Source organism: Aspergillus welwitschiae (genome assembly GCF_003344945.1).
Source record: "Aspergillus welwitschiae strain CBS 139.54b unplaced genomic scaffold BDQ94scaffold_11, whole genome shotgun sequence".
Classification (NCBI taxonomy): Eukaryota; Fungi; Ascomycota; class Eurotiomycetes; order Eurotiales; family Aspergillaceae; genus Aspergillus; species Aspergillus welwitschiae.
In genome coordinates, this window is record NW_020798705.1 from 402845 (window position 1) to 419683 (window position 16839).

The 16839-nt window shown below is 50.1% G+C and overlaps 4 protein-coding genes across 4 annotated transcripts; 2 read left to right on the forward strand and 2 right to left on the reverse strand.

Annotated features, from left to right (window-relative positions):
* Nucleotides 1-1435: 1435 nt before the first annotated feature.
* BDQ94DRAFT_15450 (LEA domain protein) lies at nucleotides 1436-5212 on the reverse strand. The gene is made up of 2 exons (XM_026768310.1): nucleotides 2138-5212; nucleotides 1436-2087 (listed from the first exon to the last, which is right to left on the reverse strand). The coding sequence occupies exons 1-2, from the start codon at nucleotides 4994-4996 to the stop codon at nucleotides 1560-1562; spliced, it is 3387 nt and encodes a 1128-aa protein (XP_026627819.1). The 5' UTR covers nucleotides 4997-5212; the 3' UTR covers nucleotides 1436-1559.
* A 1923-nt stretch (nucleotides 5213-7135) lies between these two features.
* On the forward strand, nucleotides 7136-11558 carry BDQ94DRAFT_177644 (uncharacterized protein; the record flags this gene model as incomplete). The annotated part of the gene is made up of 6 exons (XM_026772962.1): nucleotides 7136-7155; nucleotides 7264-7628; nucleotides 7714-8598; nucleotides 8676-8726; nucleotides 8783-9539; nucleotides 9624-11558. 6 exons carry the CDS (start codon nucleotides 7136-7138, stop codon nucleotides 11248-11250), a joined length of 3705 nt encoding a protein of 1234 aa, XP_026627820.1. The 3' UTR covers nucleotides 11251-11558.
* Nucleotides 11559-12351: 793 nt separating this feature from the next.
* On the reverse strand, nucleotides 12352-13299 carry BDQ94DRAFT_140915 (uncharacterized protein). Its single transcript, XM_026765718.1, has 2 exons — nucleotides 12683-13299; nucleotides 12352-12626 (listed from the first exon to the last, which is right to left on the reverse strand). Exons 1-2 carry the CDS (start codon nucleotides 13213-13215, stop codon nucleotides 12614-12616), a joined length of 546 nt encoding a protein of 181 aa, XP_026627821.1. The 5' UTR covers nucleotides 13216-13299; the 3' UTR covers nucleotides 12352-12613.
* Nucleotides 13300-15241: 1942 nt separating this feature from the next.
* On the forward strand, nucleotides 15242-16825 carry BDQ94DRAFT_177646 (arylsulfotransferase family protein; the record flags this gene model as incomplete). The annotated part of the gene is made up of 2 exons (XM_026772963.1): nucleotides 15242-16066; nucleotides 16121-16825. The coding sequence occupies 2 exons, from the start codon at nucleotides 15242-15244 to the stop codon at nucleotides 16823-16825; spliced, it is 1530 nt and encodes a 509-aa protein (XP_026627822.1).
* Nucleotides 16826-16839: the final 14 nt, after the last annotated feature.

Consider the following 16839-nt stretch of genomic DNA (forward strand, 5'->3'; position numbering starts at 1 on the left):
TACTGGTAGTGTGTCAATGGTCCATGTGATAATATAATAGAAACATGGAGGTGAGAAGGGATATCATCTGTATGCCCATGGATACAGTTATAGTACCTGCCCGGGCTGGAGCGGTTCCAGACCCTTCTAAGCTATATAATAAAGCATTGAGAAATGTATCTTCACGTGACTTTGAGCTATCTAGTAGCTCTGGAGTAATAAGAATTAGAGAGCGAGCTCTTTTTCTGGATTAAATATGCCTGATCCTTCCAAACCGTATTATGCGAACATTTTCATAGATATAAAGAAATGGAAAGGCGAAAATACGAAACCAAGCAAAGGACAAAGAAGATAGCTTAATCTATACTATAAAACCGAGTCCTTGGATATACAATAAGTCTTGACTGTAGTTATTATTACGGCGACGGAAGTTTCCTCTAAAACCCTAATATACACAAATTAGCGGCTAACCCTAAGCCGAAAGGCGAGCACTCACTATACTGATCATCGAAACCCAGACCGGGTTTTGCAATTGGCGCATGCTTCGTCCAATAAACAAGACACAACACAAAGTGTTTATGCACCATCTCCAGGGCCCACGATTTCGCGGGATCTTCAAGCGAGCTTAAGCATCTGATAGTGTTTTTCTTCTCATTTTTCAACAGAACAACGATCGCTTTATCCGATAGGGTGGTAGTTATACATACTAAGAGCATGTACTGCCGAACCGAATTTGGTGAAAGCTCTATACATGAAGCACTATCAACATTGCAAAGCGCTTTGACAGCGAGATCAGCCTTTTATGCATCGTAGTCCCCTTCTGCGGCACAGCCTTTCTCAATCTTAGTAGCGACCGGATGCCTGTTGGGCTCTTAGGTTGTATTTCTCTTGGTTATCGACTTTAAATGAGACACGGGAATGCTTGATATTATCCATTGCATTTCTTAGTATCATAATGGAATACCGAGATATTTGGAGAGCTTATCTCTTGAAGATTGTTTCATACAATCTTCGTGGGATAAGGAATTTCTCTGGGAAGTAGACGAAGCACAAGAGTGTGGTCTTCTTATGCCTATGTTTTCATTTCTCTAGCTCTGGTGTGGGTTCTTCCATGAGTGTTGTGGTGGCTGTTGGGATGTAATGATAGAGGAATATGGACCTATGATGGAGTCACAGGCGTTGCAATTTCCTCTTTGTGGAGGAAGTAGTATATAGTATGTATATATATTGCATGTCATATGTTATAGGATACTATCTTTATGGCATCGAGATAGCAGGATAATATGGCATGTTGATGTGTTATATATACTAGTAGAGCGTTGAAGCCCGGGGAGTGTAAAAGGAAGAATGAGATGAGGGGGAAGAGCAGGATTATATATAAGGCTTGCGGAGGTAGTGCATGACGGTAGTAACTTCGACCTATGAATGAAGATATGGAATGAAGTTGGTTGATAAGGTGAAACTTTGATTAATTAACTAGCTATCGACATGGTGAAAATCGTTATCGTCAATCTTACATCAATGGCAAATATTGAATCAAAAAAGTAATATCACAGGCACATTTCCCTTCGCTTATTCAATTATTTCTTCTTTCCAGTCAAGCCCAGGGAGTCCGTCAGGGAAGTCAATCCCAGACTGCCAAGCAGTTTATCCAGTCCCAGTCCGCCTAGCAGTCCATTCACCAGGGGGCCTAGGCCAAGACCCTGCAGCAACCGGCCGACCAGTCCGAGGACACCATTCAACAGCAGGCCAACGGCGGTAATAATCTGGCCGAGGGGTTCGCTGAGCAGTGCCCACAGAGGGTTGAGCTTCTTCTTGGCATGAGGCATGCCTGCGATTCTCTTCTTGCCATTGTCAATAGTCTTGACAACCAGATCAGTGAGCTCCTTAAGCTGTTCAGCCAAAGCATACTCCTCTGAAGAAGCCTCGTGAGAAGCAGCACGGGCCTTGGCCGTGGCGGCAACATGACCGTCCGGATCGAGGGCACGGATGGCACCATTACATTCCTGCAAGATTTGGTTGCCCTCTTCGAGGAGCGGCTTAACATCCTTGACCAGCTGCTCCTCATCAAGCTCATCCTTGGGCGTGCGGTCTGCCTTCTCAATATGCTATCGAGGGGTTAGTGGTGTCACGGTGATCGAAGCAAAATTAAACGTACCTCAGAAATCATCTTGCAGACAGGACGAATACGGTCTAGTGTCTGGGCAACAATACCGCTCATCTTCTTGGCCAACTGCTTGTCCTCCTCTAGCTTCCTCTGGGCTTCCTGCTCCTCAGGCGAGATCTCTGGCTCCTGAGGTTCCTCTTCAGGCTCCTCAGGCTCGGGCTCGGGCTCGGGAATGTTCTCGATCAATGTGCATTCCCCGATCTTGTTACCATCATTGTCCACCACGTATCCGTTATCATCAATCTCCTTGCCAATGAGGGATGGCAGGTTGCCAGAGGTCAGCTTGCCAATGAGGTTACCATCGGCATCGCGCACCTCTCCCTCACGGTTGACCTTACGGCCCGACATCGGGTTAACATCACGCTGCTTCTCCTCGGGCTGCCAGCGCTCAGCGCGGCCAATGGTATTACCGTTCTTGTCCAGGATGTCGCCATCCTCATCAACCTGGCGGCCCTGGAGGCGCTGTGCATCGCCCTCAACAATACGGCCAATGACCTGGCCCGAGGCATCAGTGATCACGCCGTCCTTTCCGACCACGGGATTCTCGAAACCGTAGAAGGCGCCTTCGGGCTTCTGCTCCTCGGCTCCTGGGATGAGCTCGGCTGTGCCAATCACTTTGCCGTTATCACCCCAGATCTGGCCCTTGCCGTCAACCTTTCGTCCAGCAAGGCGCTTGTCACCAGAGGTGATCCGTCCGAAGACGTTGCCCTGGGCATCCACAACGTTTCCAGCCTTGTTGACCGTCTTTCCTTCCAAGATCGACAGGTCTGGCGCCTCTTCCTGTGGCTCTTCCACTTCATATGGCTCTGCACGGCCCTTGACGTTGCCGTACTTGTCAATGATCTCTCCGTCCTCGTCGACGGCGCGTCCACGCAAGATCTTGATGTCGCCTTCAATGACCTTGCCGACCACATTTCCGTCGTCATCTTCGACGAGACCCTCCTTGTTTACAACAAGGTTCTCCAACCCGGCGAATGGACCTTCGGCTGATTTCTCCCGCTCTTCCTGGGGAATAAGCTCAACACGTCCAATTGGCTTCGGTCCGTCCCAGATCTGGCCGTCATGGATCTCCTTGCCGGCAAGTTCCTTCACCTTGCCTTCCACGACACGCCCAATCGGGACGCCCTTTGGTCCAATCACATAGCCAAGCTTGTTGGGGGTGAGACCTTCCAAACTGGACAGGTCAGGGGCTTCCTCCGGCTCCGGCTCCGGCTCGTCTTCGGCCTCGTAGTATTCAGCCTTAGCAATGGTGTTGCCATTCTTGTCCAAGACGTCCCCATCTTCATCAACAGGACGACCAAGGACCTTCTTAGCATCGCCCTCGCTGATCTTACCGACACGCTTGCCGTTCTGGTCCTCCACCCATCCATCTTCAACAACGTGGAGGCCCTCCAATCCACCAAAGGGCGGTTCATCGGGATGCTCCTCGACAGGGAGGGTCTTGGCCTTTCCAATGACGTTGCCGCGGTTGTCCCAGAATTGACCCTTGTCATCCAGCTGGGCGCCCAGTCTAGCGATCTTCTTCGCATCGCCCTCGACCAGTTCACCGACAGGCTTACCGGTTTCCCGATCAACAATCTTGCCCAGTTTGTTGCACTTGAGGCCCTCCAGGGTAGAAAGGGGAGGAAGATCATCGTCTGCCTCTTCAGCAGCCTCCTCGACAGATTCCTTGGCTTCATCGGCCGTTGAAGTGTCCCTTTGATCCGCATCGTCAACAGCCTCACGGCTCAGTTTGCTAGCAGGTCTCTGGGAGCTGGCAACACTCTCAGCGCCTTGGCGGGCTTGGGACGCAATCTCAACACGGCCGATAAGATCCCCATCATCGTCCAAGATATTTCCTTCCTTGTCCGGGGCATAACCTGCCAATTCCTCGGGATTGCCCTCGACAAGCTTTCCGATCGGCTGCCCTTGGTCGTCTTTGATAGCGCCAGATGCCGACACAGGACGATCAGCCAGGGCCGCAATATCGGTGATCGGTTTCGCTTCGGGTGCTGCTTCGGATGCTGCTTCGGGTTCTGCTTCAGCTGCTTCTTGAGCTTGAGATGCGATCTCTACCCGACCAATAAGGTCACCATCGTCATCAAGAATGTTTCCTTCCTTGTCAGGAGCATAACCAGCCAAATCCTCTGGGTTGCCCTCAACAAGCTTGCCGATGGTGTTGCCATCATCATCCTTAATTTCACCAGACTCGGAGACAGGACGCTCCGCCAGCTCGGCAATATTGTTGATGGTTTTGGTTGCCTGGTCGGTTGTTTCTTGAGCCCCCTCCTGGGTGCCGTCAACCGCATCTTGGAAAGCCTCAGGAAGAACATCGGCAACTCCGACAAGATCCCCATCCTCATCGAGGATCTCTCCGTTGTCACCGACAGTGTATCCGGTGAGATATTCAGCCTGGCCTTCCGCGAGTCGGCCAATGGCATTTCCATCTTGATCATGGATTAGACCATCCTCGCCGACCTGCAGACCCTTCAGAACAGACAAGTCAATCTGGCCGACACCTTGGTCTTCGACGCCATTTTGCACACTTTGCGCAGTCTCCTGAGCTTTGTCTCCAAGCTCAGAAGCGGGTCTTCCAATCTGACTTGCCGATCCAGATGCCTGGGACTGAGCGTCATCCGGGACCGGGGCAGGGGAAGCGCGCTGCTCAGACTGTAGCTGCCTAACCTTACCCTTGGGCGTGGGGGTAGAAGGTGCGCTTGGTTCTTCAGCCTGAGAGGCGGAATCCTGGGTATGAAGCTTGGGAGGAGTCTTCTTCTGGGGGGTCTGCTGGCGGAGCTTGGGTGGAGTGCCTCGCTTGGAGTCAGGGCTGAGGTTGAGCTTGGAGACTTTGCTTGCGATAGGAGAGGACATTGTAGCTGTATTAGACGGTATGGCTTGACGGGAGGTGAAAGGATTGGAGAAATATGCGCCGATCTTGATTGGGTAGTTGTTTGGGACGGGGTGGTAGCTGATTTGTCGTCGCGTTCGTCAGTCGTAAAGCTAGTGGTTCGTCAGGTACAAGAAAGTGAAAATAGATAGCAATTGTAGGGTTTGATCGTGAGTACTAAGGTTAGGTATCAAGATATGTGCAGGAATAAGTTATTGACTAGATGCTTACCACCAGCTCAACGATTCAGGGCCCTTTAAATGCACCTGCTATGCAGCGAAGCCCACCTACGTCATTGCGCTTGAATCGAATCTGGGGTGTTATCACCCCGTCACAGTCGAACAGATACATGCAGGGCCTCCGTGGCGTAGGGATCCTATCACATCATCGCTGCAAGCAGCTTGATGGTGTGCAGGATCAGCCCATCAGATTCACGGATTCTAGAATCGAGCACAAAGACAAAGAATGGAGACAAAGTAGATGAAGGTTGCCCCACTGCCCCAGTTAGCGACGAGAGATGGATCATTCTTGCGTCAGAAGTGGATGGGATCGTCTCTGTTGCTTTCCTTCTCGAGGATATTGACTGGGGCAGTCTATTCTTGTTCGCTGCAAAGACACCTGATATCAGGTGCCTTAGTGCAGATTAGTCAGGAACAGTACCTCCGAGCACTGACAGCTCCATAATATTCACTACAATACTTTTCTCAGTCACTGTCATATCTCACTGTCAATATCCCATCCCACCTTCGAAATACATCTCCAGCGTCGCGCGACAGATCGCATGCATCATCATCACACCCGTCAACAGTAACACAATGGTAGATAAAACAGGATATCAAGTCCGCAAACCGAAAGTTTCGCTCTCAACCACGGATCGCAGCGCATCGCATCCTCGACACGCGGCCGACCAAGTCGGATAACGTCATCCCGTACCACCTCCAGCCCTTCAATGAGCATTGACTCCCCAGTCGATAAAATGAGATCTGACATGTAACGGCTAGGATCAGATCCAATGAGCGAACAACGTGGCTCTGTTGCGATTCAACAATGATGGCATTGTGGGCGGCTTATCCTCCGATTCGTGTCGCAGGTGTGGGGAATGATCTCATCCGCGGACGGGCCAGCTTCAAGCCGGAGATTGACGCTGTGGCTTGGACTCGGCCGACACTATACTTCCACAGTACAGAATATATGCCGATCACAGAAGAAAAGCAAACCGAAAGAAAGGGAAGGCAGGCGAGTATCTAACATTAGACTAACAGTAGATCTACTAGTACTTTACTACAATTCTTTCCTGGCACCAACTGCTTCTTGCCTATCATTTTTGCAGGTGGAATACTGAAATCCCATTTCCTCTGCTCTCTCCGTCAACTGGCCAGCACAAAGTCGACAGCGACCTAAGAGTGTGTTCTCTTGTATTCCTGTCAGAAATACTAGATAAGAACAACGGATGTGTTATAATGTTAAGATGACATTATGATTGACGTTATGTACTTTGCGATAACACTACTATATTCCCCTGTGGGGTTCAGCGCAAAATTCCAGGTCTTCCTGCAAACAAGTATACTAGAAACTCCAGGTTCGTTGAAATACATGCATGCATCATATCCACCCAATCCTGCAACCCTGGGCAAGGACATCCTCCGTCAAAGTGGACTACAACCAGTCCGCGATAGTCGTAGCAATTCTACTACGATGATACAGTATGCGGGAAAAGTTGCTCCCGGGTATACTTCGGCATTTCCCGCCTATAGTTCATAAGCACCTGGTTTGTTGAGCGGAACGACTATAATATCGGCATCCTTCCTCTAGCTCACGGTGATTGCACGAAGCATGTAGACTAAATTTTGACTAAGTAGCATTTGGGCCCTTTTTTGTCCCCTAACGTGACTCCAAGGATTATCTCCCATACTCAGATTGTTAGCTGCTTACATACATACATCGACCCATAATTACTTTTTGGGCGGAAGTTCGATTTCTCCGACCCAAGATCCCTGCATGATATCTGCTTGTCATTCAAGCTTGGGCAGCAACCCGGGCCTTAATTCGCAATTTCTGGCCATCATGTTCGCTCATTCCTAATTACCGCGGAGGGGTGGCTTTGAAGGTAGTATCGCCTCAGGATGGCAGACTTATCTAGCAAGTGAGTCTTTAAGCTGAGAAAAATAGAGCCTCCACACATGGACAGAAAGCAAGGGGGAAAATGGAAAACCTAAGAGACATCATATTCACACTAATATCTCCCATACAGAGCACCTCGGAATGATGAGTTTACGGTGGGATGGATCTGTGCCCTCGCCATCGAGTTAGCAGCCTCGGAGGGGATGTTGGATGAGATTTATCCGGCGCGGAATCAACCCGAGGGCGATGACAACGTGTATACGCTCGGTCGAATTGGTCAACACAACATCGTGATCGCGTGTCTCCCGGCTGGCAGTACCGGCATTACCCCAGCAGCCAAGGGAGCAGCAGACATGCTCCGAAGTTTCCCTAGCATTCGTTTTGGGCTGATGGTGGGGATAGGCGGCGGAGCACCTTCCAGCCCCAGCAAGTCTCCTGATGAAGAAGATATTCGGCTTGGTGATGTGGTAGTCAGTGTTCCTGATGGAGAGCTGGGTAAGGAATATTTAAAAATCTCCTTGCCTATCTAGAGACTTCCTTTTCCTTGGCCCCCTCCACAAATCTTTTTGACACGCTACAGGTGGGGTTATAAAATATGACCGTGGGAAGATGGTGGCCGGCGGCCAGTTTGAACACACAGGAATGCTCAATATGCCACCAGCTCAACTGCGAAACGGAGTAAATAAATTACGGGCGACTTATGAGGTTCAACGGAATGGATTGTCGCGGCATGTTACGGATATGATCGAGAAAACACTAGCATTAAGAGAGGGGAGCAACCCACGGTTTGGAGACCTATACAGTCATCAAGGGTGGGAGTATGACCAGCTTTTTGAGGTATCTTATGAGCATCAAGAGTCTGCTGTGCAGTCGAGCCTTCTTTCCTCTAATTCCAGAAGTCATATTGTCATCGCTGTCCTAGGTATCAGTCTGTTCGCTTCTTGGGGCGCGATTGCATTCAACTCCAGCAGTGGTATGTTGGCTTCTGCTTCGCTCTTTTCTGCCGCCGTCGCTCTGTTGGTGTTCTTAGTTGGGGCAGCAGCCGCATTAATGAGCGATGGTCACACCGTCCGTAAATCGGGATCAAGTCATCATAAGCAACAACCATGCCCATACTGTGACACCTCCCGTTTGGTGCGTCGACGCCCTCGGACGACTACGGATCCTGTCATTCACCATGGTACCATTGCCTCCGCAGATATGGTGATGAGGCACGCCGCCACGCGAGAGAGACTTCGCAGACAATATCGCATACTGTGCTTCGAGATGGAGGCTGCAGGGTTGATGAATGATTTTCCTTGCCTGGTTATTCGAGGCATTTGTGATTATTCCGACACCCATAAACATAAGATCTGGCAACGGTATGCGGCTGCGACAGCCGCGGCTTATGCCAAGGACCTCCTGAGTGTCATTCCACCAGCTGAGGTGATGAAGATGGAAGTCGCTGCGGAGCTTGTTGAAACGGGTCAGTGAATTCCTAAACTGGCGTGTCCGTGGGAGAGAAAAGGAAGCTGATCCGCCAACGTTGCATCATGTATGTAGTCCGAAAGGAGATATCGGAAGTCAAGTTCAAGCTCAATCCTCTACTTGACGGTAATATTATCCTCCTAATCTTCAAAGCATGCGAAATTTTTCTGATGGCCGAACAGAACAAGAGAGAAAGATGCGCCATAGAATTCTGTCGTGGCTTGCTCCCTCTGCTCAGCAAGCTGAGCAAGTAGATGCTTTCAGTAAGCACCGGCCGGGCACTGGTCAATGGTTTCTGCATTCCGAACAGTTTAGCCTCTGGCTAGATGGGAAACAACAAACATTGTTCTGCCCCGGGATTCCTGGTGCCGGAAAGACAATATTGGCTTCCATCGTCATTGATCATCTGCAGCGAGAGATAAGCAGAGAGACCCCGGTGGCTTACCTGTACTGCAGCTATGATCAAAGGCAGATCCAAACTGCCTCCAATCGACTTAGTATCGTTCTGCGGCAGATTTTGGAGCAGCTATCCGGCCCAGTTCCCGCATCGGTTCGTTCTCTCTATGAACAACACGAAGCCAGGAGTTCCAAGCCGACAATGAAAGATTTATCGAACACTCTTCTGGGAGTCGTCATGGAACTTGATCGAGCGTTCCTTGTCGTCGACGCCCTGGATGAGTGCTCGGAGGAGACGTGCAGGGAACTGCTCGACCAAGTCCGGAGTTTACAATCGAGTGGTAAACTCAGCTTCATGGTAACATCTCGGCCTTCCCTAGAGTACGCATTCGATGGTGCCATACGGCTGGATATTAGGGCACAAGGGGCAGATATCGAATGTTACCTGGACAGTCGTTGGAGTGAGCTATCGCGTTCTGTTCAACAGGACGAGATATTGAAACTGAAGATCACGCAACAGATAATCAATTTGGTGGATGGGATGTAAGTGTTTTCTATCTTGGAAGGATATCCTGTCCTGTCTCAGTGTCCCGTGATAATTTGGAAACTAAGACAAATCGAATCAAGGTTCTTGCTCGCGACCCTCCATTTTGACTCCTTGAAAGATAAAAGAACGAAAAATGAGTTCCACCGTGCACTGGATGCGCTCCCTCACGGCTCAGGAGCACTAAAAGAGGCATATGACAATGCGATGGAAAGAATCAATCGACAGAGAGTAAATAACCGCGAATGGGCTCAGCGTATCATCTCATGGGTTATACATGCAGTGCGACCTTTGCGTCGGGATGAGCTTCGACATGCTCTCGCCATAGAGAAGGGTGACCGTCGACTGGAAGAGGACAACTTCCCTGATCTGGACGAATTGATTTCTCTCTGCGCAGGCCTAGTCATCCATAATCAAGAAGCTGATACGGTGCAGCTGGTGCACTATACGACCTATGATTATCTCACTGATATTGCCTGGGCCCTTGCGGCCAGAGACGCTATAGCGACAAGCTGCGTTACGTATCTCCTGTTCGAGACGTTCGGCACCGGCTCCTGTGCATCCCGGGAGGAGTTGCAACGACGGCTAGAAAACAACTCGCTCTATACCTATGCCTCGGTCAACTGGGCACACCACGTCCGCACCTCTTCCTTGGAAGAAAATGATCTGGTCTTCGAATTCCTTGGAAATGAAGACTATGTTTCCGCAAGCGGACAAGCGCTCATGTATACTCTGCTCCATGGGTATGATGTCGGTCAACTACCACGTAAATTGACAGGAATGCACCTAGCAGCATATTTTGGCCTGGAAAGGGCTATGCTGGTGTTGTTAGCAAAGCGCGTCTACGACACAAATCCAATCGATATTTATGGCCAGACGCCTCTGCTCTGGGCTGTCCAGGGTGGACAACAGGCTGCGGTCGAGCTGCTTCTCAAGCAGGGCGCAGATCTGAACCTGCTCACGGGAGCTACAGGAAATAATCTTACTCCCGTGTGGCTGATAAACGGTTATATAACCACTGGTTTCAACATGCCACTTGCGGTGGCTGTACAAATGAAAAACTCAGCCCTAGTCGAGTTACTGCTGAACAACCAAGCGGATCCAAATCTTGACCCTGGTGGGAGTGCTACACCACTTTGGTGGGCTGCACGAGAAGGCTATCTGGAGATTACCAATACCTTACTCCGGCACGGTGCTGATCCAAACCTTGCGCCACCAGGTGGAGGCTCGCCTCTGTGGTGGGCCGTGAGTGATGGGAACATAGACATTGCAAGGCTATTGCTCGAACATAAAGCAGATCCAAACCCTGCTCCACCAGGCGGAGGCTCGCCTCTGTGGGTGGCCGTGAGGGATGGAAATAGAGACATTGCAAGGCTGTTGCTCGAACATAGAGCAGATCCAAACCTTGCTCCACCAGATGGAGGCTCGCCTCTGTGGTTGGCGGTGAGGGAGGAAAATATAGACATTGCAAGGCTATTGCTCGCACATAAAGCAGATCCAAATTCTGCTCCACCAGATGGAGGCTCGCCACTTTTCTGTGCTGCGCGGGATCAGAACTCGGAACTTGTTAGACTGCTGCTCGAGCATAAGGCCAGTCCTTTCTTCGATCCCATGACCTTCCACACACCATCCTTTCTCAGTCGTATGGGGGTAGGAATAATACACAATTTGGATGATGAGGGTGGCGAAAGTGCAGAAGGTCAATGTTGATGTGGTTAGCATCATAACACCCTTCTCCATACATGCACATATCAATGACATTGGGAACGTGCAAATGGTACCGTTCGAGCTTCCTACTTTGGATAGGGCATATGCGTGTGTATTGATGGTTAGGGGAACACATTGATTAGAGAGCCAATCGCATCGCCATTCAACCAAATTGGGAGATTGTCCGGCGACATTGCATTCTCAAATTTTAGCTTGCTCACTCTGACACTCTGGCAGCAAGGCAAAAGCCACCATTTCAGTCCAGTGATTTACAGTATCTTGGCCACTACAGGTGTTTCTTACCTCTCGACCAAATATACAATATGATTCATATAATCATAAGGACACCATAAAAATAGGATATATACATATTCTTGCAACAGCCCCTAAGAAAGTAACACAGATAGCAGTTCCTTTTCCAGGAACTCACTCATTGAACCATTGTTACGGATCGATCATCCAGCCACAGTGCGTGAACTGACGTAATGGTCGGAGATCGGGTGGCGTATGCGACGATGACTGGCCACGCTAGCGGGTGGGATATTAATCTATCTTTAATCTATTTTCCAGGGCAGTATGCGGTCACTCCAAGATTTGAAGACTCCTGTAGATATCCTGTTTGAGAAAGTGATCTGCAGGAATATCATGTTTCTGTTAGATGTCCGGAATGGTAAGGCTGTTCAGGGGAGACTCTTTCGCATACTGCAATGAGTACGAAGGGATTGAAGCAATAATATGTTGCAATTTACTAGTAAAAGTGGACCCTCAATCAGAATCTAAGACGCTATGCCACATTCACAAGGACAGAGAGGCCCTCATTGGCGAGTTTTGACAATTGTGGTGGAGCTCTATTGATGTCTTTTTGGTCATGTCGACGAGTGACTTCTATCTATTTATAGTCCACTTGGATATAGGTATCACTTTTGTAATCAGGGATCCAAAGGGATAGCCCATAATTTCCTTGTTTTGTGTTGTAGTTGGGATTGCAGTCGCACACAACGCCGGAAACGCGGTTTTGGATAAACTCATTACACATATGATCCAGGGCTGAGTATGGTCGAACGATGGAAGCAATCAATATGGAATGTATAACAAATTATCAACCTTCAAATAATCTGTAATGCATTGTTCTTATTTTACTACATATATCACATTCTGATACAATCTGGAAGTAAGTGATATCATGGCCCATCCCTGGACATAACCTAGTCCGACACTGTACAATCACCATCCATCAACAACTCACCTAACAATCAATAACCAAGGTTGCTAACCACACTTGAGTTGACGCTTCGCAAACCACGGACAATAATGGGCCTTAGTTGCGGAACTATGTCCTGCCTAGTAGACCCCTTCACTACGTCACTCATTTCGTGGCCCTAGACGAGTATCAACATGATCATACCAGATACGGATGAAGAAGTCTTCAACTCACTGCTTATCTGCCTTCCTCAGCTCCTGCAATATCCGGTCGTATCGTTCAAACTGGCTTCCGGGGATTTTCTTGATGATCACTTCCTTATGTTTTCTTGTCCAGCCCCTCCCACTTGGACCCGGTCTTGTAGCACCATGCACCGCTCCTCCGACCATCGGATCAAGGAAGCGACTGACTTCCCTATTGCCTGGACTGACGAACAAAGGGTCATCTAGATCACCATCGAGTTCGCACTCTTCCTCGCAGGCCAGAACCTCAAGGTCGGGATCGGTGATAGTGGGATCATACGAAGACCAGTGGTGAGCCGCTTCGTCGTCGGTGCCCGACTTAGTATTCTCATTATGCTCAGGTCGGAGTAGGTGTCGGTCCAGATCAGACTCAAGATGTCTCTCTTTGTGGATAGTTTGGGAAGTCACAAGGCAGCGGTGCTGGTAGGAAGATACTGACGGGTGGCACAATTGACCAGGTCTTGCAGTTATGGCGGGTAAAAATGGATGGGATCTGGTGCTGAGGAGCTTCGTGTTTCTCAACATGCTGGGCACACCCTTAGTTAAAACTATATATGCTGCTGTTTGGATTCAAATAATCAGTTATCGATTGGAGCAATAGTTTAGTTGATGCAGGAAGTGGTGGTCGGAATGGCGGGGAAGATGCACGGGGGGATGCCAGCTGGGGGAGCCGCTTGGACCGTCCGCTTCTGACGTCAGGACTTGCCCTGCCAACAATGGCCTTTGTAAGACGTTCCATTGGTCAGATAACTCGGATGTATACCGGGAATCAGGTTCCACGTAACTCAATTCAAGCACTTAGCCGTGAGAGAGCAGGCTGTTGTCTACTGTATTCTCGCCTTTCCTCCCACCGCGTTCGTGAAACGAAGATATGCTAGATTCAGAGAGTCTGGACAGAACTATAGTCTCTCGCTTCCTACAGGCACTGAGGGAAGAGGAGAAGATAATGAAAAGAGGGCGGGGAAAACAACTAAGTTATCACTACCTCGCGACACGCAAGGCAGGACATTGTAAGTCACTAAACCCCAGAACATCGATCGAAGTATGGAACAACCGACTTCCAATGGTCAAAGCAGAAGCTATAGTTACAGATCAGAAAAATAGTCATATCAAGTAAAGCATAGTAATTAACCCATGAGAATCTCCTTGAGAGAATTATACAGTGCGAAATTGAAATGCATGCATAGACGTTCACACTCAAGCATGACTACTAGTATGATTATATGATATACTATTGCGACATAGGACGATGCGATGGCGAGATATCGTTGCGTGTGTCAGCTGATCGAGAAATATCATTTATAGAACTCCTTCTCCTACCTTCTCACCTACATGTGCCAGGATATTTCACCAGCAGTCTCTTGAGAAACCCTCAATGTTCGGACTGCAATATGGGGCTCCTGAGCTAGCAGTTGGCTAGGATTTGCCATGCAAAGCGACATCAAGGATGGCAATAGAGAAAATGGTCGATCTGAATAGCTAAAAAACACAGGCAGCGATGTCATGTCAGATATTTTGACAATTGCCAACGTTGGATCGCATCCTCCTGTCTTCTTACACTGGGTGTGCTTCGATTTCAGACATGCCTGGTTTATCACCATAATAATCCACTCACTGCAAGTATTTCCATGAGCAACCTCGATTTCCAAATTTTGGGAGATATTGTGCTAACCGAAGTGTTCAGGTCTGGCTTCAGTCTGCGCTAAAAACCCCTCATTCTACCGATGTCTAGTCATTCAGCAGCAGAATGTCACCTGAACCCTGCTCGGCAATTCCGTCGGCTGTTCCCCAGGCCCTATCCATATATGCCGCGTTCTAAGCGTGGAGTTATACTAGGCCTCGGCCAGTAGCGAACGAATGCCTTGCAGCAGCAACACGATCAAGCCCCCAGTCCCCACACGCCACCCCACAGTAATCCGGGGAGAAGGGGGCCCAGCATCGCATCAGGAACGATTCCGCTCGGGGTTCAGTAGAAGTCGGATTCTCCGCATTCAATCTTCGCTTAAGCGACCCTGTCGGCCAAGTCGATCCAACATGAATCCCCACATGGTCTTCACTCGCCAGTATGTTCCGAAACTGCTCCGCATTCGGAATTCCTATCGTCCAATCCAGTTGACAGACGGGCACCTCCACTGGCTCAATTCGACTCCCCAATAGCTCAGGGAAATTTGCTACCAGACACAATCAGAAGAGGCATGTTCAGCGAGGTCCATCTCACCCACCGCAGAAGCCTTTACCGAGGATACGCTCGGACTTTTTTAGATTGGGCGTCCATCATAGAATACACTCTTTAGCTGGAAGAACGGAAATTATCGCTCCCCAACAATGCCCACTTTCCGAATCACTATGCTATAGTGCACTCCAGAGTGTTACCCCGCTAGTGCCCTCTGCTACGAGTTTTGGAATTGCCGGTATCATGACCGAAACTGCTAAATATGATATCACATACGGGGACGCCTCACAGCGTCAGCGAGCTATAAATTATGTCAATTCCCTTACCAAAGATCCTTGAATGCTGAGCCTGCCTCTGGTATATCATAGAAGACACAAAATGCGCCAATTCCGCAGCTATAACGCTGCCAATCTCCTCACTCTCTTTCTCGGCGCAAAAGCTGCCGCAGAGTCCACCTGGCCCCAGCAGACCTTCCGCAGTACTTCTATCCAAGCACCACATCTGAACGTCACCAAGAATGGCAAAACAGAGCTAGGCCACCTCTTCTTCTCCCCATCTTCCTCAACAATGGAATGGAGCTACCCAGCCATTTACTCCGACGATGGCCAGCTTGTATGGCAGGGCCCCAATGCCAACACGTCCGCCTACCAGCCCCAAATGCTGGACGGCGAACCAGTCCTAGCCTACTGGCAGGGCGCCAACTACCAAGGCTATGGCTTTGGAGCAATCAGCATCCTCAACGCCTCCTACCAGGAGATCCACCGCATAACACTGCCTGGGACTGAGCAGCACTTCGTCACCACCGCCGACCCCGAAACCTTCCCCTCCTACATCGACATCCACGAAAGCCAGATCACATCAGACGGCACCATCCTCGTAACAGCCGTGAACGTCACCCAATTCGACCTCTCCCCCATCGGCGGCCCTAAAGACGGCTGGGTACAGGACGGCCTGTTCTACGAAATCGACATCAAGACCAACAAAGTCCTCTTCCGCTGGAGCACAGTCGAACACCTGTCCGAGATCCCCCTAACAGACACCGAACTCCCACTCCTAGGATCAGGTACCAGCAAGTCCGACCCCTACGAATACCCTCACCTCAACTCTGTAGCCAAATACGGGGACTCCTACCTCCTCTCCTCCCGCTTCCTGTGCAGCATCTTCCTCCTCGACAAAAACGGCAACGTAACCTGGCAACTTCACGTACGTACCTCACCTCCTCTCCCCCCATGACCACTCCCACTAACACAACCACAGGGCCAAAAAGGCGCCTCCTTCACCCTTACCCCCGGCAGCAGCTTCTGCTACCAACACGACCCCCGCTTCGTCAACTACTCCCCCAACGCAACTTCCCTAACCCTGCACCTACACAACAACGAGAACGCCAACGTCTTCACCTCCCCCACAACCATCACCACAGGTCTAACCCTCACCCTGGACATGCAAAATCGCACCATAACTCCCGTCCGCAAGCTCTGGAACTCCGACGCTCCCCTCTTTGCCGTAAGCCAGGGTAGCTTCCAGCCTCTTCCGAACGGGCACGTGCTGCTCCAGCACGGCGCGATGCCGGTGCTCGAGGAATACGATGAGAACGGGGCGCTGGTGATGAACGCGCGGTTTGGATTCGATGAGTCGACGCAGTCGTACCGTGGATATCGGTTCCGCGAGTGGGTTGGGAAGCCGACGACGAGGCCGGAGGCGGTGGCTTGTCGGGAGGGGGGAAGTGATGCGGTGGTTGTCTATGTGAGTTGGAATGGGGCGACTGATGTGAGGGGATGGAAAGTACGGATGGGGGATGAGTTGGCCGTTGTGGGGGATGTGAGGGACAAGAATGGCTTTGAGACGAGGATTGTGCTTGAGGGGGTGGAGGGGAGGGATGGGGAGAAGGTTGTTGTGCAGGCTGTTGGAGGGGTTGGGGATGGTGTGCAGTCGGAGGTTGTTAAGGTTGGGGAGGGGTGTTGATTAGTTGGATTAAA

What these genes read in the sequence shown, in the direction of transcription:
- BDQ94DRAFT_15450 (XM_026768310.1), bottom strand. Translation starts at nt 4,996, where the DNA reads ATGTCCTCTCCTATCGCAAGCAAAGTCTCCAAGCTCAACCTCAGCCCT. An exon ending in TCTGCAAGATGATTTCTGAG is followed by an intron (nt 2,088 to 2,137) that starts GTACGTTTAATT and finishes ACCCCTCGATAG; the next exon opens with CATATTGAGAAGGCAGACCG.
- BDQ94DRAFT_140915 (XM_026765718.1), bottom strand. Translation starts at nt 13,215, where the DNA reads ATGTTGAGAAACACGAAGCTCCTCAGCACCAGATCCCATCCATTTTTA.